Source organism: Macrotis lagotis, chromosome 4 (genome assembly GCF_037893015.1).
Source record: "Macrotis lagotis isolate mMagLag1 chromosome 4, bilby.v1.9.chrom.fasta, whole genome shotgun sequence".
In the NCBI taxonomy this organism is placed as follows: Eukaryota; Metazoa; Chordata; class Mammalia; order Peramelemorphia; family Peramelidae; genus Macrotis; species Macrotis lagotis.
In genome coordinates, this window is record NC_133661.1 from 255,241,356 (window position 1) to 255,267,800 (window position 26,445).

The window sequence follows — 26,445 nt, forward strand, 5'->3', positions numbered from 1 at the left end:
TAAATGTTTTATTGTTTGATAATTTTATTTTCTTTATAGGGGCAACTAGGTGATAGAGTCCTGGATTTGGAGTCACAGATCTGAGTTCAAACCAGATTTAGACAGTTACTAATAGCTCAAATTTTAGACTATTTGAAAGTTATCAAAATATTTTTTTTAAAAAATTGGGCCACATATTAAAGAGTCTCTGAAATAGATTCTTTAATTTGATATATTTAAATTAAGACCCCAAAGAAAAGAGAATATTGGAGATATCCAAGGGGCTGAGAGGTAGAAACAAGATGGAAAGATGCTAGGCAGTACAGTATTCCCCATTTTGCTTGGGGTCCATGATTAATACATATAAACTCAAGTAACTCATTGACTTTTCTAACTCTAATTCGGACCAGTATCTCCAAAGCAGAAAGGATATAATTAGGGATGTTGTCAGGGAGCCTGATGAATTTCAGACCTTGGCAGGAAGAAAAAGACCATGAATTTATAGGTCTGGGGCAACTTCTGGCTACTCAGATGTCAAGATGGAGTCTGGATCATGGCTCAGGTTGTTTTTATAGGGAAAGGAACCAGAAAGTTCTAATTGGTTTTCTACCTCTGATGACACAAGCAGGGAAATACCAATTATAGAAATTCTAAGATTTTAGCCTAAAATGTCTTAAATATCAAAGTTTACAGATATAGAGTTTCAGAGGAAAAGGAAGGATGGGAGAGAGTAAAAAAAGGGGGAGACATAAATAAATAGTAGATGGCTTGCTGGACAAAGAAAAAAAAATAATCAAAGCAGCAAGATAGAGAGAGAAACTGACTTGTGGCAGGTGGGTCAATCTATGACTACTACATCTTTCAACTGTGTTGGAGGAAGTCCAGGGTCCTGCACCCTAGATCCCAGGATATAAGTACAACCTATGTCTTATTACAGTTAGTCAACAAGCATTTATTAAATGCTTACTGTTTGTCAGGCACTGTGCAAAAACCCTGCCCTCAAGGAGCTCAAATTCTTTTACCAACATAGATCTAAAACCTCTGTGCATCTTATAGTCTTAGAATGATTGAATGAAGCATTTATTAGGTGATTACTGTCTGCAAAGCCTTGTACTAAGTGCTGGGGATGCAAATAGAAAAGTAAGTCTTAAATCAGATGGAAAAGCTCCAAGAATCTTAAGGTGCCATGGCAGAGAGGCATCAAAAGGTTAAGTGAGTTGTTCAGGGCCATACAAATTTGTGTCAGAAGCCAGAACTGATACCATAACCTTCTCAACTCTTGGTCCAATTCTTTTTCCATCACAATATTAGCTGTGTAACCAGTTGTCCTTGTTCATATCTGGCCACTGAACTCAGATGTCTCCAGAGGAGAAAGTGAGGCTGGTGACTTAGAACATCACTCCCTCACTGAAATCTAATTTATGTGTGTTTGTCATGGTATCACTTCCCTGATATCATGATCTTCTTCAAGAATGAAGGACAATAATAAAAATAATTGGCTCTGTATGGTACATCGCTTTCCTTCTCATTTTAAAGAAAACAGCAGCTATTAAGTCAGTAACACAGAAGTAAAGAGTAAGAGAGAGGAATGAAAGAATGAGAAGAAATTTAAACCTTTGAACCAGTTTTATTCCTGCAGTAGATACAGTTTTGGCCTAGGAAATAGGATGATCTGAATTAGAAACTTGCCTCATATACTTACTAGCTATGTGAATCTGGGAAAGTCATTTAACCTATTTGTGCCTCAATTTCCTTATTTGTGAAATGAAGGAATTGGACTTGATGGCCCTTAAAGCCCCTTCTAGCTATAGGTCTATGATCTGATGAATCTATAAGAAAGTATCTTAAGTGTCAAATCTAGAGGTAGTCCTTGATTGATTTATTGATTGTTCCCAGCGGTTGTTGCCTTATTCTTCCTTCTTGATAGATTGCCAGTCTGGCAGTCACTTCACCTAAAATTCAGAGCTGATAATGTTGGATGTGCCCAGATGCTTTTGGTTAAGGAGAGTAGCTGTATTTTCTCTCAGACCACATGCATTAGCAACTTATTAGAAGATGTAGTAGGGTAGTCTCTACCAGTATCTAAGACTATGTCTGGGAGTCCAATGTAACAAACAATAGAGGACACAATAATTTTCAATTTCCCCCAAAAGCTTTCATGTGACCCCTAATCCTGGTTTGTTATCTTGATCGATTTATTAAGCACCTATTGTTTTTCTAATGTTCTAGATTTAGGGATACAAAAGCAAAAAGGAAATATATATGGCTCTCTTAGAGAGCATGTGCATGTGTGTTTGTGTACAACATGTACACAGCTAAATAAATTAAAAATATAGAAATACAGAATAATTCATTGGGTCGGTAGAAAAGCAGTTAACATGTATGTTTGGGAGAGAAGGGAGGGGTTGGATAGAGGGGTTAATAAAAACCTTTCAAGGAACTATTGCCCAGCATTGGTGGGAATTTGAGGTCCAAGCTAAGTATGTCAAGGGACCTTCTTTTCTGAGAATTCCTTGACTTCCAGTTCAAGTCTGAGCCATGAAGGCGATACCCTTTTTATTTTATATTTTCATGGTTTGCTCATTCATAGTTGTAGATTGATAGAATGATTTGTTTGTGACATTCTCTCCTATTTCTCTAAAGAGGAAAGACTCAAGTACAGATGACATGGATCACTGTAAGAGTTTGTCTCTCATAGCAGATATTTCTAGAAAATGAAACTTACTTGTTGCATTTAGCAAGGCAAAGATACCACCATTATTAAGCTCTCTTTAGTATCAATGACTACATATTGGAAGTTATTCAACTTTTGGACATTTGATAAAAACCGTTTTCCCTACCAAAATTTGCTTATTTTGGTCCATCTGTTATATAATATTCAAGAACACATCCCCCTTAGTAATGCTCAAAATATAATTAAGTATAACTATGGACAAAATTAGCATTCAAAAAAACAGAACTAGTAGATGTCAGAAACCACATCAAAGTTTAAACTTCATATTTTACAGATTCAGAATATTAGAATTGGAAGAGACCTTAGAGATCTATAGAGACCAGGGCTTATCCTTTTTTTGTCATGGACCTCTTCAGTATAGATGAGAATGATATTTTTAAATGTGTGAAATATATCACAGAATTTACAAAGAGGGGCAGCTAGGTGGCGCAGTGGATAGAGCACTGGCCCTGGAGTCAGGAGGACCTGAGTTCAAATCTAGCCTCAGACACTTAATAATTACCTAGTTGTGTGACCTTGGGCAAGCCATTTAAACCCATTGTCTTGCCCAAAAAAAAAAAAACCCTAAAAAAACTTACAAAGGAAACCAATTGTATTGAAATATATTTATCAGTATATTTTTTAAATACACTGATATATTTATGTGTCTGTATATGTGTATATATATATATATATATATATATATATATGTATATATATATATATATATATATATACACACACATATATGTATATAGTGATACCAAGTTAAGAACCCCTGATTTAGTCCAACCTTCTCATTTTACTGATGAGAAAACAGGCTCAGGGAGGAGTGACTTTTTCAATTTCATGTAGCACCATCAAAAATATATTTACATTGTATCTTAGTGCTTAGAAAGTACTTTTCTTCATAATAGCTTTGTGAAGTAGGGAGTAGAAGCATTTAAAGATGATGAAAATAAGATTCTGAAGAGGCTAGGTGATTTGTCTAGAGTAACATGTCTAAGAAGTCTGTCAACAAGCATTAATTAAGAATCAGACATTGTGCTAACGGCTAAGAATACAAATAAAGGTAAAAAAACCAGTCTCTTGTCCTCCAGGAGCTTACATTTGAAGGTTGAATGCTGGAACTAGAACTCTGATCTCCTTACTCCCAAGACTTCTTTCCATTGAACCATATTCCCAATATGTACTATTCAAGAGCACCATAATGAAAATCATAATAGTCATATTATGTTGTTCCCCATTAGCATGGGAGCCTTTTCTGTGTCTGGCAAGGCCATGAAAGCTATGGTAATTGAGTATGTTAATTAAATATAGCATATGATTTCTTATGAAGTCTCTGTCTTTCCATCTTCTTAGCTATGGCGTGCTGCTTTGGGAACTGTTGACGGGTGAAGTGCCCTTCCGAGGAATAGATGGCTTAGCAGTAGCCTATGGGGTTGCCATGAATAAGCTTGCCCTTCCTATTCCTTCTACATGCCCAGAACCTTTTACCAAACTCATGGAAGGTAAGTGGTCCCCTGACCAGAGGAGAGTAGGAGAGTACTCTGACATTACTGAGTTTTTATAAAATCAGTTATCAAGAGAGGGAATTAGATATGAGTCATCCCTGGTGGAAATCCTATGGATAATGAGAATAATACCCATGTTATGATCTTTACAATGTCATGAAAGATTGAGCTTGTAAATGTTTCTTACGGCTGACCACTCATGATAGAAAGTATTGACTTAATAAATAGCAAAGTCTGTGAACGAATACTTTGAAAGTAGAACATTTGGGCCAGAAGGGATTATTTAGATAAGGAAACTGAGATCCTGGGTTTAGTGACTTAAGAAGGGTCACACATTTAGTGACAGATTAGGCACCAATCCTTGATGTAAAGGTATAGGCAAAATATCACAGGAGTTGGAGTGAAGGGACCTCACTTCAAAGTTGAACTTTACCATTTCATACCTATGTTTTTGGGGCAAGTTACTTTGGGACTCCTTTCCTAAATATGTCAAATGAGGGAGTTGTTTTAAATGGCCTATTAATTCCCTTCCAACTCTAAATCTGTGATATGATGCAATAAATTCCTTGACCTCAGTCCAACGATTTTTAAATGATTGACTTAAAAGCACTAGACTGTGAATCAGGAGAACTGGGTTTGAATCTTGTCTCTCTAACCTTGATTTGCTGACCTAGGCAAGTCACTTAATACACCTTTATCCTACATTTGTTTATCTATGAGAAAATGTCATTAGACTGGGAGATAGTGTTGCTTCCTTCCAGCTGAGACTTTGCCAACAGGAGTTTGCTGTATCCCAGAGGGAAGAGGGAACCCTTGGACTCTCTCTAAAAGCTAAGAACCCTTCCATCTTTAAATATGATAAACTATGACTATGATACTTACTATAAGTGAAGTTCCCTTCAATTAATTTTTTTCCTATTATTGGTCTGGAAATTAGGACTCAAGGATTTAATTTTAGATGCTATTCTTGTTATTTTAGACATCTCCTTTGGACATTTTTTTCCTTCCTAGGTCCTAGTTCCTTTTTCCTAGGAGGTATCATTTTGATATAATTTTTTTTTAACCAGCATTTTCCCTGATTAGTGGCATTTCTCATTCAGGAATCTCAGGAAGGGAGGATAAGAGGAAGTATGAGGGTAAGTCTGGTCAACTCATATTCTCATTTCAACATTTACCTTTTCCCATCCTTTTTGTCTGTTAGACTGCTGGAATCCTGACCCCCATTCACGACCATCTTTCATGAATATCCTGGACCAACTCACAACTATAGAAGAGTCTGGCTTTTTTGAAATGCCCAAGGATTCCTTCCACTGTCTGCAGGATGACTGGAAACATGAGATTCAAGAGATGTTTGATCAACTCAGGGCCAAAGAAAAGGTAAAGAATGAACACATCCACTAATCAATGGGCTATCCCAGGTACTGTTGGAACCTGGTTGGATCTCACTGACTCTTAACAAGCATGTCTTCTTATTCATTACAATGTGATAGCTGATTTTTCATAGGAAAGAGGAGGAAAATTTTTAGGTTTCAGGTTTTGCTTGAAATGTTATATAGAATGTGGTTTTTTCTTCCTAAAATATGACAGAAATAAAAGGCCAAAACAGTTAGCAACAGCCCACCCTTATAGGATTGTCCACTTATGTTCCAAATTGAAGAGAGGCAGGATGGCGAAGGGCAGCTAGGTATTGCAGTGGCTAAATTCAAGCAGCTAGCTGTTGTAGTGGCTAAATTTATCCTCCTGAATTCAGATCTGGCCTCAGATACTAGCAGTGTAACCCTGGACAAATCACTTAGCTCTGTTACCTCAATTTTCTCCTCTATAAAATGAAGGGAAAAACAAATGGCAAATCACCCCAGTATCTTTGCCAAGAAAACTCAAATGGAATCATGAAGATTTGGACATGACTGAAAAAGGACTGAATACAACAACAAAATGTGGTAAAATGGAATGAGCATTGGATTTTTAATAGTATCCAAAACCTGGGCAAGGATCTTACCTTTCAGGCCCCCTTATAAGTTACTGTATAAGACCATAAATTACAGAGTATGATGTTCAAGGAAAATTTCCAATGCAATCATTGTTCTGTTCCAAAAGGAAAAAACAAAACAACTAATTTTCAGAAGAGACTAGTTGTACCATTTTAAAGAGCCTTTTCATTGTGCAATAATCACTTAAAATTCTTTACCATTAAATAGTATCTGAATAAACAGAACAATATTTGTAAGGTGAATTTATAGGTATAATTTTATGGACAAAGGACTTAGTCTCTATGAGCCTCAGGCAATTCTGTAACACTTTACTATTAAGACAGAACATGATCTGTCTTTGTGTGTATATATATATATATATATATAGTTCCTACACCAGAAGTTCTCCCAAATTGATAAAATCAATATATAGGTATTTGAAAGGACAAGGAAAAGATCTATATTCTAGGCTTCTTGTTTTGAAAGATGTCCCTTTATTCACTCTGTATGTGACAAATATGTTTTGAGTTGCTGTGCAGCTCCATTTATAGAAGGCTTTTACTCCTCTAACATTAGTTCTTCAGACTGTAAAATTACTGTAGCTTCCGAATCTTGCATTGTTGTTGACTTACAGGGATGCTTCCTTCAGGCAGATGGCTTCCTCATTGTCAAGGATGGGTTCTATTTGCTACGGCTAATTGTTACTGTTGCTGCTGTTTTAGATTCTATGGGAATGAGTCAGGGACTGTGGATGAGAGATGTTTGAGGTTCTTAGAGGGAAGGGACTTTAATAAACTCAAACTCTTAACATTCAAAGGAACCAGGAATGAAGGAATGAATGCAGGAATGGAGGAATGAATGGCCTGTGATACTGCAACCATCTTGAACTTTTCAACTTTTTTCTCTTTAACAGTAAAAAACCGACCAACTGAGCATAATTATTCATTGATTTCCAAATCCTTTTGTTCTCCTGGTGGTGAAGGTGAAGGAGTTACTTGAGAGCAAAGGATTTGAAAGGCTCAGAATAATTATTTATAACAGATTAATTTCCCCAAAGAAGGAAGACATTGAAAAAATATATATATATAAATAAAGATTATTGATTATATAAAAAGGTTTTATAAAAATCCATTATATTTATTTTTTCTTGTCTTTCACCTTCTCTTCCTCTCTACTATTTTCTCACTCCTCTTTTCCTCTCCCTCTTCCCTTGTGCTTCTTTTCTATTCTATTCTCTTCTTCCTACCCAACTTTTCCCCCATTATTTTTTCCTCCCCTTTGCTTCATCTCCCTGTCTCTTGTCTAATGGTAGTCATCTCTAGGACAGGGGAGGAGGTGAGAGAATAAAATAAATAAATAAGGAATAAACTTACACGATAACTTAATTATATATTTTAATTGAATAGCTAGTCATGCATTATACCATGTTATGGAAATGTTTATTTTATTCTATAAACTGAACAAAAAGAAAAAGTACTATAATAAAGGAAAGCATCTTTTTTTTAAAATGATGACTTTGGAGAATCTATTTTTGAGGACTAAGAAGATGATATAGATTTTATAGTTTTTTCTCCTTATTCTGGTCTATCTCTTGTTTTCTTTTCTTTTTATTAACCATCCATTCTCCTTGTCCTTTATCCCCCTTCAGTCTCCAAAGCTTATCTTGTTTCAAGTCCAGGTTCCTACTGTTAAGGGATTATGAGAAGCCACAGAAGTTTTCCAAGCTAAATCTTATGTTCTTTCCTTGGTCCTAATTATTTTATATTTATTACTTTTAGAAATTTCAATGTTTTGCCATTTTTTTTCTTCCTCTTGATGGCATCCTAAAGAGTCCAGACTAAGGCTGTTTGCCTCAATAAAGTCCTTGTTTATCTTCTCATCTACTCTTTTCTCTGATATCTTCCCACATTCCTCTGACCTCCTACCTTCAATGTTGGGTTTCCATTTGGAGCCAAATATCAGTGAGAGAAACTATGTCTGGAGTCTGGAAGCCCTGAGTTCAAATGTGGGGACAGTTTCTTAACTATTTTTGTCAAGAGGACCAATCTTTTTATTTGAACACAATCTCTGAATTCTTGCTGATTGTTGGTTCAAAACATAAGATTCCTAATGGTAGATTTCTCAGTTTTTTAACATTCATTTATTTTTATTTATTTATTTTTGTGAGGCAGTTGGGGTTAAGTGACTTGCTTAGGTGTCTGAAGTTGGATTTGAACTGTTCCTCTATCTACTACACCACTTAGCTACACCAGTTTCCTCAACATTCATTTAAAAAAACTTTGAGTTCCAAATTCTCTCCCTCCTTTTGCCTATCTTCCACCCAATGAGAAGGAAGCAAAGTGATAATCAATTATACATGCAAAGTTATAGTCTTAAGTTTCATCACTGAATGACTTACTGAAATTTTAGGGAATTTCTTTCTGCCTCAGTTTCACTCTGTACATTGGACATTACCAAGCTATTATCCACCAGTTATGCCAAGATATGGATACTTAGAGGCAGAATTCCTCAGAAGTTCAACAGTTCTGCTTAGATGACTGTTAACCAATTAAATCCATTTCAATTGCAAATCAAGACATCACCCTCTTGATGCCATTGGTCCTCTTTCAAGAGTGAAAGATAGACAACAATAACAATAATAGTAATGCATTGGTGGTTATAGGGACTCTTGATATTCTGCTTGCTGGTTCATGAAGCAAATGATTTCACACTCTCAGTTGACATTGTTCTTTTCCCCCACCCCCACCCCACCTCCCTTATGTAGGAGTGCTTAGGACAAAGTCTGGAGCACAGTAAGCATTTAATAAATATTTATTGATTGATAGAACAAGAGACCAAGAACTTTGCAGGTTATACTACCAGTTTCAAATTTATATACTGGAATAAAGAAATAAAAATGATAATGATCATATTTATGTAGGGTGTCTCAAAAGCTAGTAGCTTAAAACTGCACTAAGACTGTTGGAATATTCTATATAAGTGATTTAAAGTTTGCAAATAGCTTGATATACATTATAGATAAGTTTTCATTTGATCTTCAAAACCTTGTGGGGTTACTATCTCCATTTTATAAATAAAAAAAGATTTGGGGAATTTAAAATGACTTGGTCACTGTCATATAGCTAGTTAAGTATTAAAGGTGGAATTCAAACCCAAGTTTTCTTGGATCCAAGTCCATCAATTAATAACCATTTTTTATAAAAAAAAGTTTATATTTTATTTTTTCTCAATTTATCCTTTTGTTTTTTTTTTTTTAAAAATTTGAGTTCCAAATTCTCTCTCTCTCCCTCTCTCTCCTATGCCCCCAACTTGAGAAGGCAATAGCTATGCTTAAAGAATGCCTTTTATGGGGCAGCTAGGTGGTGCAGTGGATAGAGCACCGGCCCTGGAGTCAGGAGTACCTGGGTTCAAATCCAGTCTCAGACATTTAATAATTGCCTAGCTGTGTGGCCTTGGGCAGGCCACTTAACCCAGTTTGCCTTGCAAAAAACCCTAAAACAAAACAAAAAACAAAACAAAAAGGAAACAAAAAGCTAGGTGTGACCCTGGACAAGTCATTTAATTTCTGTTTGCCTCAGTTTCTCTCAGATCTAAAGGAGCTAACACATCTAGCACTTTTATTGATTAAGCTTTGCTGTCTTATGATATAAATTCATGTACTTCTTTGAAAAAAATCACTTAGTTGTTCTTTGCCTTATTTGTAAAATGTGAGGGAACCAGGCTTAGATGATCTTTAGATCCCTTCCATGTCTAGCATTCTTGATACTATGAAGGATCCTTCAGTAGAACTTCAATGATTGTGTGTCAAAAATTATGCCACTTCCACTTTCCTGTGTCCATCCTTTTCCTTTTCTTTCTCCTCCATCTCTGGTAGGAGCTTCGGACATGGGAGGAAGAACTGACCCGGGCAGCCCTTCAACAGAAGAACCATGAGGAGCTACTGAAGCGCCGAGAGCAAGAACTGGCAGAACGGGAAATCGACATCCTGGAAAGGGAGCTCAACATCATTATCCATCAGTTATGCCAAGAGAAGCCCCGGGTGAAGAAGCGGAAGGGCAAGTTTAAGAAGAACCGGCTGAAACTCAAGGATGGCAACCGCATCAGTCTCCCTTCAGGTAGTCCTAAAGCCAAGAAGGGGCAGCCAGGTGGAGCCATAGTGCCCATAGCCCTTGGCTTGGAATCAGAAAGACTCATCTTCCTGAGTTCAAATCCAGTCTCATCCCTTTTAGTTTAAATCTAGCCTAAGTCATTAATTAGCTGTGTGACCCTGGTTAAATCATTTAACCTTATCTACCTCAGTTTCCTCATCTGTAAGCTGGAGAAGGAAATGCAAGCCACTCCAATTTCTTTGCCAAGAAAACCCCAAAGGAGATCATGAAAAGTCAGATATAGTTGAAATGACTTAACAACAAAGTCTAGGAGACACTGGTGATCAATCAGTAAGCATTTACTAAACTCCTGTTTAGTAAGTTGCCAGGCACTTACACACAACACAATACCACACAAACATATATGTGATATACATGACACGGCATGCACACATAAACATTAGTATGTTTGTGTGGCATTGTGTGTAACATTATAATGAATGTATCATCACACATGCCATGTTTCTATATACATAAAATTATGCATTCATATGCACACATATGTGTTGGTGAGTTGTTACAATAGAGCAAAGATCCTGTGTCAGTGACTGGAGATGCAAAAGCAAAGGGAAATCTTCTCTACACTAAAGAATTTCATTCTGGCAGAGGGGGAGGTAGAATACAGTGAGGTGGGACAGTAGATAGAACATTGAGCCTGGCATCAGGAAGATCTGAGTTCAAATCCTGCATCAGCTACTTTCTAGCTAAGTGACTCAGGGCAAGTCACTTAATTCCTATTTGTCTCAGTTCTTTATTTGTAAAATGAGGACACACTGGAGAAAAAAATGACAAGGTTCATGGAGTCATGGAGTTGGACATTGGTATGTGTATGAGTCTAAAACTAAATACATATGTATATCTGTAGGTGTTTTACAATGAATATGTTATAACACTAGAGTAATATTTGTATATGATTTATGTATATAATTGAGGATATGTGCTCATTTTTTTTACTGATAGAAATTTTGAAGACCATTGTTTTAATTTTATGGTCATGTAAAACATGCTTATATTATGAAGGCTGTGTCAATGCACACACTAGTTTGTATATAGTTGTAAACAAACATTGGTGGGCACATGTCTACATCTGTGTGCAAATTACATATGTGAGTACAAAGGCATATTTTTGTTGTTCATGGTCTTCTTTGAGATTTTCTCGACAGAGATTCTAGACTAGTTTGTCATTTCCTTCACTTAATCATTTTACAGATGAGGAAACTGAGGTAAACAGGGTGAAGTGATTTTCCCAGGGTCACAGAGTCTCAGACTGGATTTGAACTCAAGATGATGAGTCTTTCTGACCTCAGACTGGCACTCAATCCACTGTGCCAGTTATTCAGTGTACAAAAATGCAGAGCTATATGTATAACCATACAGCACATTATAACACCACACAAAGACATATGTGCCTATACACAACACAATATGCACACACAAACATGAACAGATATTTATGCAGTGTTGTAGTGTTATATGCAGTACCACATGTTGTTTGACATGACAATGTGTAATGTTTCAATATGCATATGTGTATATTATGCATATATAGACATGCATAAATATATATATGCATATGTTTTGTGTTGTTACAAGAAATGGTTTTCACAATTTTTTATCATGTACCACCACTATCATTAAAAAGTTTTTGAGCATTTACTCCCAGAATATACACATTTGCTTATAAATCATATATAAATACTGAGTCATATATATTGCATATGTTATGAATCATATACAAATTAGTAACTAAAAAGGTTTGAGATAAAATAATTTTTTCATTTAAAATTTTTATTCATTAATGCCACAAAGCCCCTTTTTTTGCTCTTAAGCTTTTTGATCAGATATACTTCAATATTTTTGAAAAAATTTGTTCTGGTGGAGAAAGTTGATGTGCCAAAGAATAATTGTTCATTAATGATTAAGTATTTAATTAATTTGATCAATGTGGTAAGGCAGACAAGGAAATTTCTTTCGTTGTTTCATAAGTTTTTTTTGTAAAAAGTGTCCAGGATAACAATCAAGTATTAGATCATAACAGCCTGTGAACATCACAGCAATTCTATGAGTTAGGATTCTCTTTGTGAAGCAATTCATCATAGACATTGAAAAAACTAAAAGCAAAAGTGGATTACCTCCAATTTCAGTAGAAAGTTTTCAATAAAAATCCATTCTTCTTTATTTATATGATTTTGCCTAATGGGCTATTTCATACCTTAGTTTCCTATTCATATTTGAACATTTTAGTTGTGATTTTGTATTGGTTCAATGAAGAGCAAGAAAATCAGTTTGTTTAGACTATAGAGTGCAGGAAGGGGAATGATATATAAAAATGTGAGAAAGGTAAGTTGGAGTCAGGTTGTGAAGGACTTTCAATGTGGAAACAAAGGAGTTTTATATTTTATCCTAGGGAAAATAGGGAGCCACTGGAATTTACTGATTAAAGAGTTGACATGATTAGACTTACACTTTGGGAAATTCACTTTGGCAGCTATGTGAAGGATGGACTGAAGTATGGACAGACTTGACACAGGGAGACCAATTAAGAGGCCAAGATAATATTCCAAATGAGAATTGATCCAGGCCTGTATTAGCATGGTGGCTATAGGAGAAGGTGATAAATACTAGAGATATAAGACAGAAACAAGATTTGGCAAGTAAATGTTTATATGGAGTGAGTGACAATGAAGATGACATTAAGTTGGCAAACTGGGGTGTCTGGGAATTTGATGGAGCTCTTAGAAGTTTTGGAATAGGTATAAATCAAGAGAAAAAAATGTAATGATGTGATGTAAGTTGTAACCCGTCCATACTTACTTTGTCTTGCCCAAAATAGAATGGGTTGTGGAATTCTTACTCACTGGTCATTGCTTCAGATAACAGAGTCTACATCTGAGGAGTGCAACTGCAATCATATGGTGGTCTGGGGGGCATAGAGTGAGTATACTGGAAGGAAGTAGTTTTCCTAATGAAATCTATGCAACTGTTCTGGGTTCCTGGGCTAAGCTTAGTTCATAACTGGCACCTAGCAGAGAAGAGAGGATGAGCAATGAGAAGTAATGTAGCTGGGGAATGCTAGTGGTAATGGAGAAAGGTTAGGTGTGGTCTCATTGGAGAGAAGCCCTGTGTTTGATGGGTTATCTTAGGCAAAGTAGGATGTAACTCATCTTCTTGTCCACAAGTTAGATTGATCACATTACACTTGTAAGGCATGTCATGATAGACTAGAGGGATTTGGCTGCCAATTTGGAGGCTATTGCTATAAAATAATGAGATTAATTTTCTTTTGTGACTTGTTAGAAATCAGTTTTACTGCCCACAACTGTTTCTCAACTTATGCACGTTTACATACCACAATTGTTCAGTTCTCAGATGTATCAAAACACAATATTAAATTATTTTAAGTTTTTTTTTCATTGTTAAACCTTGGGAAATCAATTAGATTATAAAATTCTAGAAAATAGAAAATAGGGAGTAGGTAATAGAGACAATGAGTATGAAGGGTATAAGCAAAGTGCACACTCATGTCAATATTCTGTGTACCCCCAACACCTCCCTCACTCTAATCCTATTCATGTGCTTGTCATGGCATCTCCTTAATGATGATACTGTATTCTTTGATAATGAAGGATAGCTATTATTATTAATTAGCCATTATTATTGTTGTTGTTGTTGTTGTTGTTAATTCTATAATCAAAATTGACAAAAGTAGAAGGCAGTTGGCCATTGACTGGCCATGTTTCTGGTGGCTCTTTTAAAGCAAGACACAATTCAGCCAAGGCTGGGATCTGCTTTTAGGAATGTGATCTCTGGCATTGGACAAAAGAGTCAGCTCTGGAAGAAATCATCTTGGGAGGGAAAACCATTCCTTGTCTCTTGAGGCTGGGGGTGGCGGACAGGATGTATTCCTCTCCTCTCTCCTCCCCACATTGATCATGGTACCTTGCAGTTAAACTATTCATTTAGTTGGTGACATCATTCCCAGTAGGAAACAGGTTTGACAAATGACAGCAAGAAATAACTGAAGAGTGTGACCTTTATTAATGAGAAATGATCCAGCCCTGATCATCTGGAGTTGAACTACATAGAAGAACAAGTTCAAGAAGCTCAGGTGATCAGACAACTCAAAGGCACAAGGAGAAAGGAAAGGAAGTCGGGGACTTACAGTGCCAAAGGTGTGAGTTGCTTTGGCCATGTGTTCCCCAAGTGTAGGCTCACTCTTTCCACCCTAACACTTTGAGAGTTGTTGGAAAGGATAACCAAGGTTTATAGGATTAATGTTTGTAGCTACTGCCCTTTCCACACCAGTTTGTTCTTACATCTTAGTAAATGCCTTTACTTTGAGCTAATTGTATCTACTGGCTGACTAGTAAAAATAAGCACACTGGTAGGAGCTCATGAGTTTTTGGAATGCCGACTCACAGGTTATCTTTTACCTAGGGTAGTCACCTTTAGCATGTGAGTACAAGTAAGGGGGAATGTCCTTGAGGAAATTTTTCATGTCTTTCTAACCCTGGCAAAAATGACAGTGTCTTGCCAAGTAAATTCCCCTGGGAAAAATGAACTCTAAGAATTAAGTCTTTGAATTATTACCATTCATATATGCACCAAATATACATATAATAACTATTTCTTGAATTTCTTGCCTCTATAAGTAAACACATTGTTCTGAAAAAACAATGGAAGTTGTATCATTTATTTCAAGTCAATATATTGGCAGACAGTTTCATCTTCATGCTCTCTGCCCCATATCTCCCATGCTATTTATTTTCTACTGTTAGGATTGCAGAACATAGCACCTCATTCTTGTAAGTCACATAAGCTAAAGAAACACAGTTGTTTCATTCCTTCTACTTTTCCTAATAGAGATTCAGAACTAAGCTCTGAAAAAAAAATACTTTTTTATATTGAAGAGGGCTCAATTTCATATTGCATGTGTATTGTCATTATTTCTGATGACAAGATGTTTGCCTGAATTAGACATAATGGTGCCCCTAATGAAATCCTATCCAAAAATGAATTTTCCTCTTTTTCACCCTTCTATTCTGTCTCTAGACTGTAGGTCCTAGGGAAATGAGACATCAAAACTGAAAAGGATGTTTCTTAAGTAAAGAGAGAAACAGTGGGTCTTTCAGGAAACCAATGTTTCCCCTTTGGACCTGCTGGGAAATTTCAGTTCTCATGTTTGGATTATTTGATTATAGAATAATCTTCCTGACAAATGATTTTTTATATGTATCATTTCTAACTAGATTTCCAGCACAAGTTTACTGTACAGGCATCTCCAACCATGGACAAAAGGAAGAGTTTGATCAGTAGCGGCTCCAGTCCTCCTGCAAGTCCCACGATCATTCCCCGACTCAGAGCCATCCAGTGTAAGATGGTGTTTACCAACTTTACATAGGGTGGGCTATAATGCTCCTGGGAATTGTCTAGGATACATTTGATTGTGGAGGTAGATGAGCTGTTTCCTGTCCTATCTAGTTATTCACTGATTTAGCCAAAAATCCCCCAATTCCTTCTAACATATATACATACATACACACAAACACACGTAGATATAGATATAGAGATAGAGATTAGATATAGATGTAGATGTAGATGTAGATGTAGATGTAGATATAGATATAGTTATATATAAAAATATACATCCACACACACACCAGCCATCTTTCTTCCATTATACCATCACCACTCCTTCCATTTTTCACTTTTTGGTCACAATTGCCAAAAAGAGAAGTAGAAACCAAAAATATTTTTGAAGCTCATTTATTTGTAAATGCTATAAGAGGCTGTCTGATACAAGATCTAAGACTCCTCCCATTATAGACTCTTCTTAGAATGTGAACACATTGAAGTTACATTATCCTTGCCTAGAGAATGCTAAGTCCTCTCTCTTTCTAGTCTGCTAGTAGTCTCTTTTTCCCATCCATGCTAAACAGAGAGATAATTTTTTCCTGAGTTTGGTTGTTGAGTAAATGTGACAAATATTTATATATTTCAAACCCATCCAGTACTAAGCAATATTAAGATTGACCTTCTTGGCTTATTTTGTTTCCTTCAGTCTCTATTTTTTTTCTCTTGGTTCTATCTTGGATCCCTTATTACCTCTGATATATCTTCAATTTATTCAGCAAACAATATGTTAAGCTGTTACTATGAGCAAGGTATTGTACTACTCAATGGAGATATCAAGAGAAAAATAAAACAGTCCCTGCCTTCCTAGGCAAGTCACTTTACCTGGTTTGCCTCAATTTCCTCATCCTTGAAAAGTGCTGGAGAAGGAAATGGTAAACCACTCCAGTATATTTGCCAAGAAAATCCCAAATGGGGTCATGAAGAGTCAGACATGACTGAAAAAACAACTGAAATGATCTTACTTGTGAGATCTTAGTCATTTAATGTCTTTTTTTTCTGTCAGGTAAAGAAATTAAAGAACCTGATCTATATGAGAACCCTCCCTAGTCTACCTTCTATAATTCTGTGATTGATTTTCCATTCTTTCCATAAGACATAAGTAGAAATTGTGCTTATCAACTTGAGAAATGACAGAGGTCTACAATAAGAAAAATGTCAGTAGGTCAAGAAGGGAAAGAAAACCTCTTATTCCTACTCCATTTAAAAATATATGAGACAGAATGGAAGGAAAGGAGGTCTATCTTCTCTGGGAAGGATTAATAATAATATAGAAACTCCAAAAGTATCTTCAATAAAAAAAATCTAAGTTTCTTTTCTTCCTAGTGCTCACCTGTACTAACCTTTGCTCCACCCTACTTCTTCCCCAATCTCCACCCACCAATCTGTAGAATTGACCCACCAAAGTCCTAAAGCCTCATAGCTGTTTTGGAAACTGATGTCTGGTCAGATTTAGCTTCAATTTTGATTGATAATTGTGAGAATTAAGAATAAATTTGAGTATGGATTTTGAGATTCCTTTTTATCAAGGGCTCACAGTTTAATATTTTCCTGGCAAGTTCAGCAAGGGGATAGTTATTCGATTAGATCATAGAATCACAAATTTAGAGCTGAAAAGTATCTTAGATATTATCTTGTCCCTCTTTATGAGGAAATTGAGTTCAAATATAACTTCAATATGTCACCATTCTAAGAAGAGTCTCTGAATTGTAGACCTTGTATTGAATAGCCTCTTATTCCTTTACAAAGTGGTTAATTCATAGTGGTTAAAAGATAATGCCTAGGGGTGGCTAGGTGGTACAGTGGATAGAGCACTGGCCCTGGAGTCAGGAGTACCTGAGTTCAAATCCAACCTCAGACACATAATAATTACCTAGCTGTGTGGGCTTGGGCAAGTCACTTAACCCCATTGCCTTGCACACACAAAAAAATAATGCCCAGTATCATAAGAGTGGTAAATAAAAGCTTTTTTTGAACAATTTTGAGCCTAGCACCCTCCAACTCCAAATCCAGGCTTTTTTTTCCCATTCTTTTTTCATTCATTTTTTCATTCAGCCACACAAACATCCAGCTCTTCTCTTTCAAGTTTCTCTAAATATCCTAAATGTGGAATGCAGGAGATAGAATGTGAAAGAAACTTTGCTTCCACATCTCACCTGCTAATTTTTCCTGTGGCTCTCATAGTAACACCTAGTGAAAGCAGCAAAACCTGGGGTCGAAGTTCTGTTGTCCAGAAGGAGGAAAGTGAGGAAGAAGAGAAGAGGGCCCTGAAGAAGAAGGGACGTACCTGGGGACCAAGCACACTTGGGCAGAAGGAAATTGTCTCAGGAGATGAAGGGTAAGAGCCAATTATAGGTAATAATAACAAAGCTTCCTTAACCATTGATTGATAAGGGCTGGACTTAATTACTTCTTGGAAGAATAAATTCAATATTAGCCTCAATGGGAGAATAATAAGGGGTCAGTGATGGATGTGAGTTTGAGATGTTTTCCCAAATCCTCCTAGGGTTCTCTGTAGTCCCCATTTAAAAATTATCTCCAGAGCTAAAGCTCCCATTGAATAGGAGACAGATAATCTGCCTTATGTCTGAGCTCTTGATCCAGGTCAAGAGATTTCACATCTTTCAAGTTCAACATATCCTTTAAGGAAAGAGGCACAGATTACTGAGAGACTTTATCTTACAGAAGAGAAACCTGAGGCCTAAACAGATAAGCTGATTTAGCCAGGTACCTTGAGGACCACCTTGAGGTAAGAATAGGTTCCAGGATCACCTGTATCAGTCCTCAATTCTCTAGTTCAAATGTCCTTAACCTTCTCTGTTTCCTGGATCTGCATAAAATAAAATACATAGGATTACAAAGAAAGCCAATTATCTTGAAATACTTTTATCAAAATGTTAAAACAAGTTTATAGATGCCTCCCTCCCCACAACTCCACCAAAATCTATTTACAAGAGTCACAGGGAAAGTATGTTCCGAAATTTAAGATCCCCAGGAGGGGAATCCTTCCTTCTCACTTCCTTCCTTTCCTCCCTCCTTCCCTTCTCCCTTCCTTCTTCCCCTCCTTCCTTCCTCCCTTTCTTCCTTCCCTCCCTCCCTCCCTTCCTTCCTTCCTTCCTTCCTTCCTTCCTTCCTTCCTTCCTTCTTCCCTCCTCCCTTCCTTCCTTCCTTCTTTCTTTCTTTCCTTCCTCCCTTCCTTTCCTTCCTTCTTTCCCCTCTGATGCCCTCTGAGTAACAACTCCCTGTGCTAGACATTCTTTTATGTGCCACATCATACTTGTAAAACTAGGCCTATGTTCTGACCCAGGACAGTTCCACTTGGCATATATAACCAGTAAGGACGAATTGTTGTTTTTTTCTTTCTTTAATAATAGATGAGAATGAAGTTCATAGTAGTCCAGAGCTCCATGGTACCACCTTCGGGTGTGGGGAGGGGGCAGGTAACTGATCTGGGCGTACCCTACTTGGTTGTTGCTGATTCTCTTTATTCATTGAAGATCTCCTCAGAAGCGAGAGAGAACTAATGGTTTGTGTGCCCTCTCAGAGTCTCCACATTTTCACTTGGGGTGAGTTTGTGCTCCACCCTTTCTGTGCTTTTGTATTGGCATCCACTCCCATCCTCCACTTCCTTTTCCTTATTTTCTGTAGCAGTTCTTAAAGGACTAAAGCTTCAGTCATTTCAAGACTGCTTATTTTTTAGTTTATGTTTTGCTTGTTTATTTATTTGTCTAAAGTAGTGCTACAGTGCACCTTGGGAAAATTGAGAAAAATCATCAGATTAATCTGGATTTGGCCTTGCTCTCTTCATTCCTTTTTTCTTCCTTTGGGTGGATCCTAGCTACCCCATTATCTTGAGAAATGATTTCCATGGGAGATTCCTGGCAGTGCATATTCATTATAACAGATGGTACCTTGAATAATTTTTAGCTGGTCAGAAACTCAATAGAAACCCTGCTTAGGGTAAGAGAAGATAAAGCTACTTCTCTCCTCTTCTTACTAGACTAGAATTCCAGAGTGGAGTGGGAATGGTGGGAGTGGCCCTCCATTTGCCTGAAGGTGTTATCTTACTGATATCACCACCCAAGATAGTTGTATTGGCCAAGGTCTCCTATCTTTCTCCAGTAAGGGAAGACAAACAAACAAACAAATCCCCAACCCTGTATGTGGTCTAGTGAACTGCTTGGAGTTGAAGCCAGGTTTCTTATTTCTTCCTTTCTTGAATGAGAGCCACCCTTTGGGGCACCTGCCTATTTCTGGGGAGTGTCACTATAAGTTAATGACTTTATGGTTTTTTAATGACTTTGAAATGGCTTGAAGGAAGGGTTCTGGGAGAAGTAGTAAGAAAGAGGATAGGGTCATTTCTGACCTGTGCCTATGTCCCAAAGTGCACTGGGTGATGATACAGCTCAGAAGGCCCTTTTGGATTGGCTGGGATTTTTTTAAGCTGATTGCTTTGAAAGCTACCTAAGCATGCCATGAACTTGACTGAAAAACAAGAGTGAAGGGGGGAGGGGTGCTCTAAGCTCTTCTAGACTATTTTGTGCTGCAACTTAATATCTGCATGGGGCTTCTCTACAGTTTACATTTCAGCAGAGATGCATTAATTGTGGATTCATTGTAGCCACCTTTAAATGGGTCCAAGAAATAAATACTCTGGGGGAGCAAGCACACCTGGGCTAGCCAGGTCTTCTTGTTGCTCCTTTCCTTCCCTTGCTTCCCCTGCTTCAGTGTGATGCCACTGCTTTCAGATCTTTCCACAGGTCATGACAGGAGCTGGTGAAACAGCTCTTTTGCTTTTTCTTGTCCTGTAGCATCTGATTCACTTCACTTTGACAAATAAGGAGCCCTGGACTTTAAGACACCCCTACATAGCAGGTTGAAGGCAGATAGTCTGGGAGGAGTCCCGGGAGGGAAGGGGGAATGACCTATTGTAATAGTTTTCCCTTGTTTCCTTTTCAGCCTGAAATCCTTGGTGGATGGATACAAGCAGTGGTCAAACAGTGCTCCAAATTTGGGGAAAGGCCTGAGGACAACTCCTGCCCTTCCAGGGTTTACCAGCCTTGCTGAGATGGGTGAGGGCAGCATAGAGGTTATGCTTGAGAAGCAATCTGTCCAGCATAAGAATATTAGACGTGAAGTCAGGGTTCAAATTAGATCTCAGACGGTGAATGAGTTGATGACCCTGAGCAAATTGCTCTAATTTTCAAAGACTCAGATTCCTCATCTGTAAAATGGGAATATTGCTACTCTCAATTTCTATTTTCCATGACATTTAGGAAGACAAAACAAAAAAAACCCCTTAAAAATCACTTTAAAAATCACTTTAAATCTTAAAGCATCGTCTTCTCCTTAATTCCTCAGGAAGCATCTGATCATATTTTCTAGACTCCTTTATTGCCATGAGGCAAACTGTATGAAAGCATTTCACTAAATGAAAACATTTTCCATTCCTTATCAATTCTTTCCACTATTTTCTTTTTTATCTAGTTCCCAAATCACAAGTTCTCTCTTCCCCAACTTATTTCATATTGTTGCTACTACCTACTCTCCCAAGCTGAGAATTCCTAGCTCTTCAGAACCCATTTAGTGCAATAGTGCGGTAAAATTAGCCCTGTGACAATGGGCAAAATCCCTTCACATTTGTGAGCTTCATATATAAAATCAGGTAGTAACATTAAATAATCTCTTAGGTTTTTTTCAATTGTGATTCTAACAACCAATCGGCAAACATTATAAAGCATTTATCTATGCTAGGTGTTGATGATTATAATAAATTAATATAATAAATATAATTAAAATAAACCAATTGATCCCTTCTCAAAAGGATCTTACATTCTAATAATGAGGATGACAAGAACAAATATAAGTATATTCAGATTAAATATAAAGAGAATCAATGCAAATAAATACAAAATTGTTAAATGCAGGGAAACTGATGGGGTAGGCACTTGCAGTTGGGGGGAGGGGACTCACAAAGGCTTCATGTAGAAAGTCATGCATAAGTGGGATCTTGAAAGAAGAAAGAGATGCTCTGATGAGGGGGTGTGTTGGGAGTACATTTGAAGAATGGCACAGGTATACAAATCCTAATCATTTTAGGACAATATAGTTTAATAGCACTTCTTTGACCACTGAATATACAGAATCCCTGACTTGGGACCTGTTTTGTTGTATGAGTAAGATTTTAAATGAGAGAAATGAGAGAACCATTTTAGCTTTTCCATCAGCCTGGAGAGCTAGATGGTGCAGTGGACAGACAATGGTCATGGAGTCAAAATCTGAGTTTGAACCCTACTTTAGTCAAGTGTGCCAGAGGATTATTTCTTGGCAAAGATTTGAGATTTATATCAGTAAGCATAAACATTCAAATTAAAGTAGATTGAAATGTAAACATAAACATTCATATTTGAAGAATTTAAGATACAAGCATTGACTGGAACTTAGACCCAAGTGGGATCCAAATATTCCCTCCAGCCATATAGCTTCCTTGATGCATCACTGAAGTCAGTCTATTTTAGTACACTTTTGGCTTGAACAACTTCTAGCCACATAAAGTTAGGCTCAAAAAATATTAATTAAGAATAAATGATAAATGTTTTTCTCTCATATATCACATTTACATACTGTTTTAATGAATGCAAATTGCTTTCCAAACATCTATTTGATCCAACACCTTTGGGATGTGGATACTATTATTAATATTCTATTAATATACTATTCAGTGAAAAACTTGAGACTTGGAGAAGTTAAATGGCTAGGCATAGCTAGCTAGCAAGTATCCAAGACATAATTTGAATTTGGGTCTTCCTGCCTCTATCACTCTACATGGATTCCAAGAGCATTCTCCTCCAGAGTAGGGTGCCTAAGAGTGAGGTAAATCCCATTCACTTCAATTCAGTAAATATTGAATATACACCTATTAGGTGCCAAGTACTGTAGAGATACAATAAGAAAAAGAAAAACATCCCCTACTCTCAAGGAGTTTATAATTTAATGGAAATGAGAAATAGATTTCCTAAGAGCTAGATGCTTTTTTTTTAATTCATGAATTTGCTTAAGAAGTTCCTTTGTCCATAATATAGCTTTTTTGCTTGGCTCTTTGTAGACTTGTGAATCTGTCCTTGGCTTCTAAATCAGTCACTGATTCCAGGAATGACCCCAGGATACTGATGGGAAACTCCCAAGGTTCTCTTCCCACACATAGGCAGTGGGAGGTAGAGCTCAAATGCTCTCCCTTCTGCTCCTCACCCAAGAATCTCCCTCTCAGGGATACTGGGGGTGGAGGGGGGCAGTTCTAACAACATGGAGGGCATACCTACAAAGCTTTATCTTGAATGGGTCAACTTAATCTGACATCAGCTAAACCCCCTCCTTAGGCTTGCTATGACCCATTATTTTTTTACTAACTCATGTGAAAAAGTCCCTAGGGAGGGAGATAATAAATTGACTGATCTTTCTCTTAGAGGGATGGGAAAGATGACATGCTAAGAGGGAATAGTGATAATCACTAGAAGATTTTAGAGAGAAAGTCCTAGTGGTTCAATATCTATTTTCTTATGGTAACCACCAAACAACAGTAGTTTTCCCCCTCAATTCTTATGAGTAGCACTATAACTCAGTGAAGCCAGGAGAGAGGAAGAGAGTTAAGCTTCCAGCTCAATCAATTTGGTTTCTCATCTGTCACCCCTCTTTCCCCACAGAGGATGAAGAAATTGAAGGTCTAAGGGGTGGGGAGAACCGAGCAATCCATTCCTCCAATCAGTCTTACCTGTGCATTCCATTCCCACGAGGTGAGGAGGTAGATGGCCCACCCATTGATGGAACCCATGAGGAGCCCACCCCAGTTAACTCAGCTACCAGCACCCCACAGTTAACACCCACCAACAGCCTCAAGCGAGGTGGAACCCAACATCGCCGTTGTGAGGTAGCTCTTCTGGGCTGTGGGGCTGTTCTGGCTGCCACAGGCCTAGGTTTTGACCTACTGGAGGCAGGGAAGTGCCAGCTACTACCTCCAGAAGAACCTGAGCTACCACCTCGAGAGGAGAAGAAGAGGCGTGAGGGACTCTTCCAGAGGGCTAGCCGCCCCCGCCGGAGTACCAGTCCCCCTTCCCGCAAGCTCTTCAAGAAGGAGGAACCAGTGCTATTCCTGGGGGATCCCTCAGCTTCTCTGACACTGCTTTCTTTGTCCTCCATCTCTGAATGCAACTCTACTCGGTCCCTCCTTCGATCAGACAGCGATGAGATTGTGGTGTATGAGATGCCAGTTAGTCCGGTGGAGGCTGCTCCTTTGCCTCCTCGTACCAACAACCCACTGGTCAATGTCCAAATTGAACGTTTCAAACGAGACCCCAAACAGTCCTTGACTCCCACTCATGTCACCCTCTCTGCTCCCACACAACCTCCTGGGCACAGGCGAACTCCTTCTGATGGGGCACTTAAGCCAGTGGCACCCCTGGCCAATGGCAGCCCATCTAGCAATGGCCTGAGTGCCACACCAGGTGAGTCTCACCACATCACCACCACCACCACCACCACTCATTCCTTCTCTTCTTTTCTCCTCTTTCTTATGGAATACTCTATGAATGAACAAAGTTTCCCTTCTTCTAAGGCAAACTTCTATTTAATTGTTAAAGCAGGACTGAGACTGAGGTCTTAGGGAAATTCAATGATTTGCCCTTGATCTAATTAAGTAGAGTTTATCCTTTGCTCCAAAAAGCCTCTTCCTATTTGGGTATTGTTGAAGTGAAATTTCCTGGGGCCTAAGAAGAATCAAACACAGGAGCCATATGGAGATTTTGTCATCATAGCTTGTATAACATATAGGAGATAATTTATCTAAGTAACTTCTGGCTATTGCCAGAGTTTTGAGGAGTTTGAGTTTAAAAACTCAAAATACTCCCATTTTGGGGAAGTAAAACTTCCTCTAGTGATTATGAGGTTTATTTCCTGTCATGTGCTAAGCTTCTGCATCTCATTATAGTGTTGACCCAGATGACTCTTAGTAGGTAGATCCACACCCATTCTTGTACATCCTCTTCACACATACTCATTGACTTCTACTTCATCTAATATAGTGCTTGGACACATATGGGCATATTTTGCCATATGTATGAATCCTCTTTTGCGCTCTATTCTTCCTCTCTGCCTTCTCTTTATGGATACCCATCTGCTAACCTCTGGTATTCATACCAATGTGTATTACTTAAACCCTAGCACTCTTCTTGTACAATAAAAAAAACAAAAAAAACCCATCATGGCTTTCCCTACTGAGCATAAGAAATTTAATGGGCATTTGGGGGGCATTTACAGTCACAGACAACTGACAAAGGCCAGCAGATGACACAGAAAAAGTTTAGAATCTCAGAAATGTATAAAATATGTTTAGTGTTATATAATATCAACATACTTTTATTTTTAAATACCATAAATATGCCCAAATTTTACAGTTGGGCACTGTAAACATCCCATGAGAGAAAAAGAAAAAATTCAGACTTCTTTGGTACAATGAGAGGGTCAAAAAATTTACATGAGTTTTCCAGATCATGGTGCAAACTGCATTATTTCTCTCCCATTTTCCTTCCAATCCCTTGTGGGTCACCCTAAGCTCTCTAGTTACCAAGCAAGCACACAGAAGAACTGAGAATCATGTCATTGACAGGATTATTTTGGGGTTCACTGTCCAACACCATTCCCCAAACCCCTTTTATACTCATTCCTTTGCATAGTACTCTTGCCTCGTGCCCTTCAGTTAGATGTTTTCTTCTCCTTGTCCAGGAATGTTGAAAACTCCAAGCCCTAGCCGAGATCCTGGAGAGGTGCCTCGCCTGCCAGACCCCAACCTGGTTTTCCCCCCAACCCCACGACGGTGGAACACTCATCAAGACTCCACACTGGAAAGACCTAAGACTCTGGAGTTTCTTCCCCGGCCCCGCCCTTCTGCCAACCGGCAGCGGCTAGACCCCTGGTGGTTTGTGTCTCCCAGCCATGCCCGTAGCGCCTCCCCTGCGAACAGCTCGAGCACAGAGACACCCAGCAACCTAGACTCTTGCTTTGCAAGCAGCAGTAGCACTGTGGAGGAGCGGCCAGGGCTTCCTGCCTTGCTCCCATTTCAGGCTGGGCATGCTCCTCCTACTGAACAGGCCCTTTTGGATCTGGATGCAGAGGGGCAGAGCCAGGACAGCACTATTCCACTATGTAGATCTGAACTAAACACACACAGATCCACTACCTATGAGGTTCAGCAAGAGTTTTGGTCTTAGCATAAGAGAAATCTGGAGTGGGGGTAGGGGTCTGGGCAAAAGAGAGGACCTGGGAGAACCTGTGTGTCTCCCACCAAGTGGCACCCCAAGATCCAGTCCTACTTCTTGCACTGATAATGCACTTTGAAGACAGAAGAGGTGGGGAGGGCAGCTGCTCCAAACACCCTAGTCATCAGTGAGCTCTCCTGTTTAGAACCACACCTTGATGTACCCTGTCAACTGGGTGGGGGGGGGAGGGGGCAGGGAAGGAAGAGGTGTGTGAATGGCCTTCCAGCTCTGCAGAATTCCTTACCCTTTGGCTATGGCATGGCAACTCAGTCGCAGCCAAACCTGTCCACCATCCTCCAGCACCACTATGCCCAGGGTCTATTCCAGAGTCTCTTGGTCCTCCCAGAGTTCTGAGGTTGCAAACACTAGTGTTGGATATTCTTCTGCTACTCTCTATCCCCA

General features: G+C 38.3%; 1 protein-coding gene across 1 annotated transcript in view; it reads left to right on the forward strand.

Annotated features, from left to right (window-relative positions):
- The window catches only part of MAP3K9 (mitogen-activated protein kinase kinase kinase 9), a 118,835-nt gene extending 92,616 nt beyond the window's left edge, over window positions 1–26,219 (forward strand). The window contains exons 4-11 of the mRNA XM_074235829.1: window positions 4,055–4,203; window positions 5,408–5,583; window positions 10,051–10,291; window positions 15,574–15,696; window positions 17,921–18,074; window positions 20,696–20,808; window positions 23,437–24,234; window positions 25,511–26,219. Of these exons, the coding sequence (XP_074091930.1) occupies window positions 4,055–4,203; window positions 5,408–5,583; window positions 10,051–10,291; window positions 15,574–15,696; window positions 17,921–18,074; window positions 20,696–20,808; window positions 23,437–24,234; window positions 25,511–25,995 (2,239 nt within the window). The 3' untranslated portion in view covers window positions 25,996–26,219. The remainder of the gene's footprint in view (window positions 1–4,054; window positions 4,204–5,407; window positions 5,584–10,050; window positions 10,292–15,573; window positions 15,697–17,920; window positions 18,075–20,695; window positions 20,809–23,436; window positions 24,235–25,510) is intronic.
- The last annotated feature ends 226 nt before the right edge of the window (window positions 26,220–26,445 follow it).